Below are 12,009 nucleotides of genomic sequence, written 5' to 3' on the forward strand. Positions count from 1 at the left end.
GACAAGTATAATATCAACTTCATTAAAACTTTCTGTCTAATGAATATCTGCCTAGATATCAATAAAACATCTTCAGAAGTCTTTCCAGAAACCCAATATATCACATACGTCTTATCATGTTGGTGTTTCAGATTAATATTTTGGCAACCCGTGCTCAAAAACAGCATTAGTCAGAAATTGCAGCTACTTGGTTGCATTCGTATCTCTAACCTACATTCCCTTGAGCACAGATCCTTGCTAGAAGTGCAGACTGGTGAATTTACACCATAGCATCTGCTGCACGGTTGAATGTGTAGACATAATTGCTGCAATAGAATGAAGCTCTTCGACTCAAGATAACCATTCCTCACACCTGATTGTACATGAAACCCACTGGTTTCGATGTAAAGACACATATCCGGTTTACATAGCAGTAACAAACTTTTCGAAAGCTTGCTCTGAACACATAGGGCACATGTTAAATGGCATTTCATTTGTCTATTTTTCAAAACAAGAGTCAGGTTTATCAGCAATCAAATCTTAATTTATTTCAATCCAGGTGAAGAGTTTATTTTCATCACCTAATTATGTGGCTTGCTCAAATTCCTTCTATTTCGATAGTTGCCTGCACAATTCCATTCAATGACCTATCATTGCCTTTCATTTGTCCATAAGTAAACTTTCCTCATACAATAAGCAACCCGTCATACCCGTCTTTGAAGATTCAAAGGAATAGTTTTCAACTAGTGTTCATTTCCTGCCTGAAAAACTGGTGACCGGCAGAATGAGGAACTTAGACTCTCAAGGTTCACAGAATGCATTTTCAGATTGATCCGTATATGGAAGAATGCCATGGCCACCTAAAACAGGAGGGTGTTTATACACAAATCAGGGCCCTAATCTCGCAGGAACCTGTCTATATTGTTAAGACACAAATGGATGGAGAGTGGCCACTGTACAGGCTCTAACCATTTGTATGAGGCAACAGGCAATCTAACTAGAGGTCCACAAAGGGCATGTAACTTTTCTGGAGGAATGTTTCTGGGGTCAGCTGGCTGCTGGGCACCCCCAGTGTAACCTTCAATTCAATTATGAAGTCACTGGATTTTTGGTCCGTTAGCATGAATGAAGTGTGCAAGGAATGGAAAATGTAGTTGGTTATCACAAATATGAAAGAAGACCATGATAGGTTACATAGTTATTGTCCATTTGCTCGAACTCCTTCCTTAATAGCACTGTGGGTATAACTACATAACATGGACCACAGCAGTTTAAGAAGGCAGCTCACCAACATTTTCTCAAGAGCAATTAGGGATGAGTAATAAATGCTGGCCTCGCCTGCGACACCCATATCCCATGAATGAATACTCAATCGTGCATACAATTTAAAAAAATAACATTTCCAGTTTACAAAATGTTTCATTAACTATATCACCAGAGCTTTGTGTTGCAATCATTTTAGAAAACCGTCCACAATTTTTGAAATTCAAATTTGAATGAAGGGCAACAAATACTTTCTTCTTTAAAACAAACATCCAAATCCGAAATAATCTATAGGAAATGAAACCCATGTTGGATAGCTGATGGCAATATATCATCAGTTCGCTTTTCAATCTTGCTTCTATGACCGCAATGGAAAAGACAATTGGACAAGTGCCAAACGGGCTGCATTTCATCATTATCCATTTTGTTCTACTCCCTAAGGACAATTTTCCTCGCTAAGAACTTCATAAATCATTCCTACTTGAAACAAAACAAAAAAACAGAAAATATTAAGGTGAAAAGAGATTTCACACTGAATTACACTAGTGTCTTTAGATGAAATGCAGCCATTGACTACACTGGGCACATTAAGCATTAAAAAAGCAGATGAGGAAATACATTTTATGCCTGCAACAGGAACTCTATACAATGTGAATGAATAGGAAGTGAATACATTATCAAATCCATCATTGAATCACTTAAGTCCACTGTAAAAATTAAGTTAGTTTTCAACATGCTAGATTCCTCCCAGTTTGGTCCAATTACATACAGCATATCTGAATAGAGAACTAATTGGCCCAGATTTTGAAGTTGTAATGACGGCATCTAGTCATCATTGCAGCTGTAAAACTGGCAGTAACTTTGGTATCTACATATGTGCTGTTAAACATGAGAAATCAGAAGTTGCTGTCAGTGATTCCCTGATTCTCCATTGGATGAGTTGTTCACAGGTGGCAATCTTTACAAATTACTTGATCTGACTAGAACATCCCCTTTTATGCTGTAAAATCGCTGTTTAAAAGCCCAAAACGTTATGCCCTGTTAATACAGTGCGGCTTGGTTTTTATCAATATACTAAGCCATAACCATCTTAGAAAAACCTCTCTGGCCATGAAAAACTGCCTTCATATTGTGTAATATCACTTTCTTCCATTATGATAAAAATTCCATAGTTTTGAATGCAATATAAACATTTTTTAAAGTTCATGACATGTTAGCTTCTAATAGGTCCCACATGTTTGCTGCATGTAAAATTTATAAAATATGAAGGATAATAAGGTACATTTTACTGCCTGGATTTCTGTCTGTGAGAATTCTTCTAATGGCTGCTTGCCCTGCCACCAGAGATTCCTCTGATATGGCAATAGGGTCAAATTAACATCAGGAATAGGGAAATCCAGTTTACAGAGATCGCTAGATCTTTGTGGGCAGTTCTCTTCGAGGTCAGCAATGAGTGTCGTTGCTTTGCCTCTGCCTCCCCCCCCCCCCCCCCCCCCCCCCCCCGCCCCCCACCAAAACCTGGGCTATTGTATTGAATGACATCTGGTTGTCAACAGGAATGAGAGATGAAGATGAGGCAGGCGAAAGGGGAGCACTCCTCTGTCCCTAAAAATCATTACAGTCCAAATCCACAAAAGAAACACTTGAACAATTCTCACGTTTAACTCAAACTCTCCCAAAACAGTGTAGAAATAAAATAATTCTCTGGCCTCAGTGAAAAAGTCACCAAACAGCATTTGATGTTTCTTGAATCACCAACAAAGCTGAGCAGACTGCACCATTAGAATGCAGCTAATGGAACTGTTTCTCTTTTACAATCCATTAGTTGGGTATCACTTCCTCATACTCTTGAGTGTCCTGTTCTGAGGTGGTGGTTTCTTGCTTGCAATTGTAGTTAATCACTGCATATTCACAAGTGTTGTCATTCCTTTGGTCTTCTTCACCAGGAGCACTTGGGTTGCTGTGATCTATTGTGGCGTACAAGATTTCTTCATTGTTCTGCAATATGAAATAAACAAAATATAAACTGTCTGCAGTCCAGCGAAACATTAAAGCTGGTATTAATGCAGTGGACATAAGAACATAGGAGCATATGAAAAAGGGGTAGGAGTATTCCATATGGCCCCTCATGCCTGACCTGTCATTCAATATGGTCATGGCTGATCTTTGGCCTTATCTCTACTCCCTGCCCTATTCCCATATCCCTTGAGTCCTTGAAAGACAAAAAAGTTGTAGATGCCAATCTTAAAACATATTCAACATTGGAACATCCTCAACCTTCTGAGGTAGGGAATTCCAAAGATTCACAAACCTCTGAGTGAAGAAGTTTCTCCTAATCTCAATCCCAACTGATCAACCCCCTTATCCTAAGACTTTACCCATATTCTAGATTCTCCAACCAGGGAAACACCTTAATGAAAAGCAAGTTATTTGTTCTCACTCCATAGATGCTGTCAGACCTGCTGAGATTTTCCAACATTTTTTGTTTTTGTGTGAGGGAAACACCTTGTAATCTCCACCCTATCGAGCCCCTACAGAACATTGTAATTTTCAATTAGATCAATTCTCAGTCATCTAAACTGCAGAGAATGTAGGCCCACTTACTCAGCCTCTCAACATAGGACAAACCCCTCATCCCATCCACTGGGACCAATCCAGTGAACCTTCACTTTAGCACCACCTAGGCAAATAAATTGTTTCTTAGATACAAAGGCCTCTTTACACATTAGTACAGGTGTAATCTCATCAAGTCCTGTAAAATTGTAGCATATCAGACAGTGAATTTCAACGGTTCAATTCTTCAGTGTTTGATTATGGGTCTGGTAACTGATCTATGCTCGCTGCATTTGATTATTTATGCCTGGATGTTAACTCAGAGCAAAGTCAGCAGGCAGTACAAAAGCTACAAGAAGCTGGAGCTAGGAGAAGCATGGTGCAGATATTTTCTCACTGCAAAGATATTTAAAAGTATTGTTAATATAACTTGTTGCACACTAACTAATGTCTTCTCAGCATTTCTCTAAGGCAAATCAAACATAGAGGATTTATACGGGCCTGACTCTAGTGGCATATTCCAGCTGCTTTCACACCATGGCATCTATGAAATCAATAATGTCATGAACTTAATTCACTCTGAGCAAGTGGTTTATGTGAGACTGAATGAAATGATTGTCAAATGAATAAAATACTTTTTGAATGTACTGTAATTTATACTATTTTCCAAGATAAAGATGCAACATTAAATAGTTCATAATGAAACACATTTTAGCAAGGGAGCAAGGTGAGTGCTGTGTGTTAAATAATCTATCACTTTCAATACCTTACTCCTTATATCTTAGAATTAGCTTATAAATATTCCATATTTGAATGTATTTTATGACATAAATAGAAAATTATCATGCACAATTCTAGAATTAAATAAGTCCATCACTGCAATCCCAACCTGTAGCAAACCATAGACTGCAGCTTATAAGAAAATCATAACTAGATTTATTTAATTTCATTAACTTCTGGTTGCTGAATACAGAAACATAGAAATATGGAAAATAGGAGCAGGAGTAGGCCATTTAGCCCTTTGAGCCTGGTCTGCCATTCAGTAAGTTCATGGCTAAATCCTTTATCTCAATGCCACACTCCAAAACTTCCCCATACCCCAGACCTGGAGTCTAGAAGTCTATCTAATTCCTTCTTAAATATATTCAGTGATTTGGCCTCCACAGTGTTCTGTGGTAGAGAATTCCACAGGTTCACCACTCTGAGCAAAGAAGTTTCTCATCATTTCAGTCCTAAATGACCTACCCTGTATCGTGAGACTATGACCGCTTGTTTTAGATCCCCCCGCTTTCCCAGTCAGAGGAAACTACATCCCTGCATGCAGTCTGTCCAGCCCTGTCAGAATTTTATACTTTCCAATTAGATCCTTCTTGTTCTTCTGAACGCCAATGAATATAGGCCCAGTCAACCCAGTCATACAATAATCCTGCCATCCCAGGAATCTGTCTGCTGAACCTTTATTACATTCCTTCTACAGCAAGTAGCTGTGGTGGTGTGGTAGACAGTGAGGAAGGGTGTCGTAGTTTGCAGGAAGACTTAGACAGGTTGCAAAGTTGGGCCGAGAGGTGGCGGATGGAGTTTAATGCGGAGAAGTGTGAGGTAATTCACTTTGGTAGGAATAACAGATGTGTTGAGTATAGGGCTAACGGGAGGACTTTGAATAGTGTGGAGGAGCAGAGGGATCTAGGTGTATGTGTGCATAGATCCCTGAAAGTTGGGAATCAAGTGGATAAGGTTGTTAAGAAGGCATATGGTGTCTTGGCGTTTATTGGTAGGGGGATTGAATTTAGGAGTCGTAGCGTTATGTTGCAACTGTACACAACTCTGGTGCGGCCGCACTTGGAGTACTGTGTGCAGTTCTGGTCCCCACATTACAGGAAGGATGTGGAGGCTTTGGAGAGGGTGCAGAGGAGGTTTACCAGGATGTTGCCTGGTATGGAGGGGAGATCCTATGAGGAGAGGCTGAGGGATTTGGGATTGTTTTCGCTGGAAAGGCGGCGGCTAAGAGGGGATCTTATTGAAACATATAAGATGATTAGAGGTTTAGATAGGGTGGATAGTGATAGCCTTTTTCCTCTGATGGAGAAATCCAGCACGAGGGGGCATGGCTTTAAATTGAGGGGGGGTAGTTATAGAACCGATGTCAGGGGTAGGTTCTTTACCCAGAGGGTGGTGAGGGATTGGAATGCCCTGCCAGCATCAGTAGTAAATGCGCCTAGTTTGGGGGCGTTTAAGAGATCCGTAGATAGGTTCATGGACGAAAAGAAATTGGTTTAGGTTGGAGGGTCACAGTTTTTTTTTTTAACTGGTCGGTGCAACATCGTGGGCCGAAGGGCCTGTTCTGCGCTGTAATGTTCTATGTTCTATGTTCTAAGTATATCCTTTCTTAGATAAAGAGGCCAAAACTGCACATAATATTCCACGTATGGTCTCACCAAGGTTCTGTAAAGTGTGACGATACAGTGCCTTTAAGAAATATATTTGGGTCATTTTTCTTGTGCAGGACCTATTTTAACATTTTGTTTTATTATTGTTGCTGTTTTGTCTGCATCCCACAGCCCTGTTGTTACTGCAGTAGCATAATTGGTCCTAATTGTTAGAATGTTGGTATTAATCTGGGCTAATGCTGTTCTGTTTTTTTAGTGTTTTCCTCTAGGGTTTTGCAAACAGGGCTTGATTTGGTTGATTGACAGAAACATCAGGTGACTGGGTGGAGCTAGAATTACAAAGAGAAATCAAGCTCAGATGCTACTTGGAATTGTTAGCGAGTAGTCCCTCTCTTTCTCTCCCTGGATGTGGAGACTGGATTCTGCCAGGAAATAAGTCTCTTTCTCTGAGATTCTGCAGTTTGAAGTTAGAATTGTCTCTGTATCAGAGTCACAAGGCAGGTGTCTTTCTGTCCAGAGGGGTTAAAAGGCTGGAAGCATAGCACCTACATGAGCATATCTGTTCTGTGCTGATGCTTAGGGGGATTTATGTCTATGAGGATACTGCTTATATTGGAACTATAGAGATAGCTAGTTGTTGAGAATTATACCTCATCATGTTTAAGTACTTCTAATTGGTAAGACTTACGCTAATCTTTTTGTTATATTTTAACTGTATTGTTAAAAATAAACTTTGTTTTAATAAAAGCTTCCTGGTGGGCCAACTGAATCATAACTGGACTGAAACACCTTATACTCACCCTAATGTCAAAATCAAAAAAAGTTGGGAGTCTAGGTTTAACTGCATAACATGGAGTTTCTGATCAGGTCCCTAACAAGAGCTGCAGTAAGACATCCTTGCTCCAGTACTTAAATCCTCTTGCAATGAAGGCCAGTAAATATACCCAAATAAAACCATATTTTTGCTGTCCACATAAGCACTATTGCCATCATCCCCAAAGATGAAGGTAAAAGTTAAATGAAATGATTCTGCACTCAGCTATCAGGTTACTGACAAAAATATTCCTGAAAAGTATTTTTGAGGAATTGATAGATTTTGCTTGTTTGTTTTTCATTTTGATATTTTTATTTGCACCAGTAATTCAAATAAGCATTTGCCCAAAATATCACTATAAAGTGGCTTTGTGCTTGTTTTCCTCCTCGATTAAATAATCACTGCCTTAATAAAGAAAAGCATTTAGCGAAATGCAAAGTAAAGTACTGCAGATGCTGGAAATCTGAAATAAAAATGGAAAGTGTTGGAAACACTCAGCAGGTCAGGCAGCATCTGTGGAAAAGTGGGAGCAGGATATTCTGAACAAAAGTTGTGAACCTGACCTTCTCCATCTTTTCACAGCTGCTGCCTGACTTGCAGAGTGTTGCCAACAATTCCTGTTTTAATTTAGCAAAACATATTTTGTTATGGAAGGAATCTTATCACAATGATATAATGTGCAAGAAACACAATGGCATGTTAAATCATACATTCATCAGCACATGAAAGGGTTCGTCCAGCATTTTCATAAAGTATCCCTTTAATTACTGCAATTGCATAAAAGATAGAAGTGCAAAACATTAGAAGATTGTAAATATCAGCTGACAAAAGCTTTATAAATGTGACCAAACACAAAAATATGTTGATACTTACCCTTTCTTTGGTATTCTTCTGTTCACCTAAAATTGAAAATATATTTCATGAAACTATGAACATTCAGGGGCTTAGATTAAAAAAAACACAACAATACTTTACTGAGAAAATCAAAATTTTATAGGCTGATAAAACATAAAGCAAGTGCAGGAAAGCCACAATATTCTATTTAAATCACACTCCTACTTATATCAAAAAGTAGTGTTTATAAACCAAATAAATACATCATGCAACATAGAATTAAAATAATGTTTTTAATTTAAATAGATTGAGATAGATGAGCATCAAATTCAAGGTATCAGGCTGGATATTGGATAGCCCCACTTTTTGGGCATGGGGGTTGAGATTCACAACATGCCTGTACCATTCAGATCAAGGTGAGTAACATGTAATCTTAGTATACCCACCCCTGCTGAATGACTGTAATGTTGACTTGAGTTGTTTCTACACTGCTCTCTTCTAAATGCTACCTGTGGCCTCTCAATTCAGCAGGGGAAATAAGCAGCTTTGTCAACCCAGTCTTCTTAATGGCTGGTGTCCCTCTTAAAGGGCAGCCGCACTTAACAATACTGCTTGAATTTAAATTGTGCCAAATTGAACAGCAGGAGATAGAAAGGCTTTGTACAGACACAGGTTTGACATAACAAATACGTGAGCAAATGTCACCAAGTATGCTGCTAGTAAGGCTAAAGTAAAACCTGTTAAAAGCTGCAGATTTCTTTCCTACAAAAAACATTGAGCTGTGAAGAGGATCACACTTTTGAAGCCATAGAACATTTAGCTACAGGTCCATGGTGGTAAAATTAGAGCTAAACACAAGAGGCAACCACATTTGTTAACCTCAGTCAAACTTTCTGTTGCAATAAGTGTAAGAAATAATCTCCTTAAGAGTCTGTCACAGCATTTCCACTGTCTTATCTTTAATGTTAAATTTCCAAGTTCACTTCAGCTAGATCAGTTTTCATACAGTAGTCTTGGACTCACTTCTACCCTTCAAACTGAACCTGAAATTCTATCATTTTATGATTGCTGATGCACAGAAGCTCCTTTACTATGAGGTTAGTGATTAATCCTACCTCATTAAGTCACATTACAGCTTGCTCCCTGGATGGCTCTAGAATGTATAACTCTAAAAGATTGTCCTGAATAAACTCTATGAATTCATTGTCCAAGCTACATTTATCAATCTTATTCATCCAATATAAAGCAGATTAAAGTCACCCATGATTATCATAGTACCTTTCTTACATGCCCCATCTATTTCTTCCCGCACACTCTCTCCTACAGTGTAACTAAAATTAGGAGCCCACAATTACTCTCTCAAGTGACCTCTTACCTTTACCTAAACTGATCTTACATCTTGCTCCTTTGAGCCAAGGTCATTTCTGACCACTGTATTATTTACATCCATAATTAACAGATCTACCCCACCACCTTGTATTAGCTTCCTATCCTCTCAAAATGTCAAATATCTTTCAATATGCAGGTCCTAGCCTTGGTCACCTTGCAACCATGGCTCTGTGACGGCCATCAGGCCATACTTACTTATTTCTGTCTGTGCTAATAGTTTATTCATTTTATTACAAATGCTGCACACATTCAAATACAGAGCCTTTAACAGCAACTTTTTACAATTTTCGTAATCTCTGGCCTTATCTGCTCACTTAAGTTTGTACTCGCGGTCCTTTCCTGCCACACTCTGGTTATAATTACCCAGATCACTACCCTGCTATACTAACTCATTCTTTCCCTTTGATTTGTGACATCTTTTCTTGCATGATCCTTTCCACCCGCAATTTAGTTTGATGCCCTCTCTACTACCCCAGTTATACAACTCACCAGAGCACTGGTCCCAGCATGATTCAAGTATAGACCATCCCAACGGTACAGTTCCCACTTTCCCCCATAATGGTGCCAGTGCCTCAAGAATTGAAGCCCATTTCTTCCACATCCGTCTTTGAAATATGCATTCATCTCTCTAATCCTACTTACCCTATGCTCATGGCTCAGGTTATATATATCTATAATTCATAGATTATTACTTTGGAGGTTATTTAATTTAGCCCCTGGCTGCTCAGAATTCCTAAGTAGAGCTTCTTTCCTAGTCCTATCTATGTCACTGGTACAAACATGCAGTCTGATAACTGCATCCTCCACCGACAACTTCAAGTTCCTCTTCAACCTTGAGTAGATGTCATGAACTCTGGACCTGAGCAGGCAACACAGTCATCTGGATGCATGCTCTTGAGTGCTAAGAACTGTGTTTAACCTCTCTGACTATACTGTCCTCCACTACTGCTTCATTCATATTGTCTGCCCCTATTTGAATGGCTGCCTATACCATGATGTTTGTTCATTCACCCTGCAGATCTCACCTTCATCCACACAGGCTGCAAGAACCCCAAACCTGTTGAACAATTGCAAAGGCTGAGGCTCTCCACTTCCAGATTCTGTATCCCCTTGAGTGCTTCACTTGCAGTCGCTTCCTCTTTTCCTGAACATTGACCAAATCTGAAGATCCTATGCTAAGGGCTGTGACCGCTTCCTGGTACAAAGCGTCCAAGTAACCTTCCTCTTTCCTGGTGCATTGCAATGTCTGCAGCTTGACCTCAAGCTCAATGGCTCTGAGCCAACACACCTCAAGCCACCGGCACTTACTGCAGATGTGGGAGGCATGGTGGCACAGTGGTTAGCACTGCTGCCTCACAGCACCAGGGACCCGAGTTCAATTCCCGGCTTGAGTCACTATCTGTGTGGACTTTGCACATTCTCCCCGTGTCTGCGTGGGTTTCCTTTGGGTGCTCCGGTTTCCTCCCACAGTCCAAAGATGTGTGGGTTAAGTTAATTGGCCATGCTAAATTGCCCCTTAGTGTCCCAAGATGTCTAGGTTAGGGGGATTAGCAGGGTAAATATGTAGGGTTACAGGGATAGGGGCTGGGTGGGATTGTTGTTGGTGCAGGCCTGAATGGGCCGAATAGCCTTCTTGTGCACTGTAGAGGTTCTATGATTTGCCCTAATAATCCTGGTGTCCAGGAGCTCCCCCATTCTGCAGTCACAATACACTCCTATCCTGCCATCTTTAGTGTGTTAATTGATTTATTTATAATTAATATATCTACTACTATCAATAAGCTTTACTGATGATGGTAAAGTTTAATAATACTAATACAATGTTACAATTATGAATAAATTATGTAAATTTTCAAAGAGAAAGAAGCAAAATAAACAATATACTTAGATGTTTCTCCGTGATTTCAGACTTTGATATTTTTTCATAACTTGGTTGGTGCCCAGACAGAAGAACAAAGAACAGTATAGTGCAAGAACATGCCCTTTGGCCCACCAAGGCTGCGCCAATCATGTTGTCCTACCTAGACCAACCATCTGTATCCCTCTATTTCCCACCTGTTCATGAGTCTATCCAGATAAGTCTTAAATTTCACTAACGTGTCTGCCTCAACCACCTCACTTGGCAGTGCATTCCAGGCCCCCACCACCCTCTGTGTAAAAAAAACTTTCCCACACTTCTCTACTGAACCTCTGCCCCCTTATCTTGAACTTGTGCCCCCTTGTAATTGTCATTTCTGCTCTGGGAAAAAGCTTCCAACTGTTCACCCTATCTTTGCCCCTCATAATTTTATAAACTTCTATCAGGTCGCCCCTCAGCCTCCGTCTTTCCAGGGAGAACAATCCCAGTTTACTTAATCTCTCTCTATTCATCGTTCTCTCTCTTTCTCTCTCTCCTTCTCCTCCCACATGGTTTTAAGTCTTTCCTGCTCTCTTGGACCCTATCTTGCCTTGTGCTTTTTTAAATCCTCGCTGTTATGGATGGGTTGTTACCTTTCACTTAAGTTCTAAATTGGATGTTAATCATTTAATACAAGTCACTGGGATATATAAAGAGGTTACAGGTGGCACTGGGTGTTGGGGAGAATTGTATGTGGAATTAAATCAAAAAAATAAAGGTAGTTTATGAAGAAGCAGAACTTGTGTTTCCTTTACTGAACTGCAACACAGAAGCTCATACAGTTGCCACTTCCTTCATCAAGAAATTAGTAATTTGAGGAACTCTGATTGTTAAAATATATTGGTGCTGCTGGAACATGTGCCCAGGAAAAGAAAGGTGTACAACTTGAATCA

The 12,009-nt window shown here is 39.8% G+C and overlaps 1 protein-coding gene across 1 annotated transcript in view; it reads right to left on the reverse strand.

The window, feature by feature from the left end:
- Positions 1 to 2,754: 2,754 nt before the first annotated feature.
- The window catches only part of LOC144506430 (uncharacterized), a 51,126-nt gene continuing 41,871 nt past the window's right edge, over positions 2,755 to 12,009 (reverse strand). Inside the window, exons 3-4 of the mRNA XM_078232544.1 lie at positions 7,870 to 7,895; positions 2,755 to 3,240 (exon numbers count right to left, since the gene is read on the reverse strand). Coding sequence (XP_078088670.1) covers positions 3,064 to 3,240; positions 7,870 to 7,895 — 203 coding nt within the window. The 3' untranslated portion in view covers positions 2,755 to 3,063. The remainder of the gene's footprint in view (positions 3,241 to 7,869; positions 7,896 to 12,009) is intronic.

This window comes from Mustelus asterias, chromosome 17 (genome assembly GCF_964213995.1).
Source record: "Mustelus asterias chromosome 17, sMusAst1.hap1.1, whole genome shotgun sequence".
In the NCBI taxonomy this organism is placed as follows: Eukaryota; Metazoa; Chordata; class Chondrichthyes; order Carcharhiniformes; family Triakidae; genus Mustelus; species Mustelus asterias.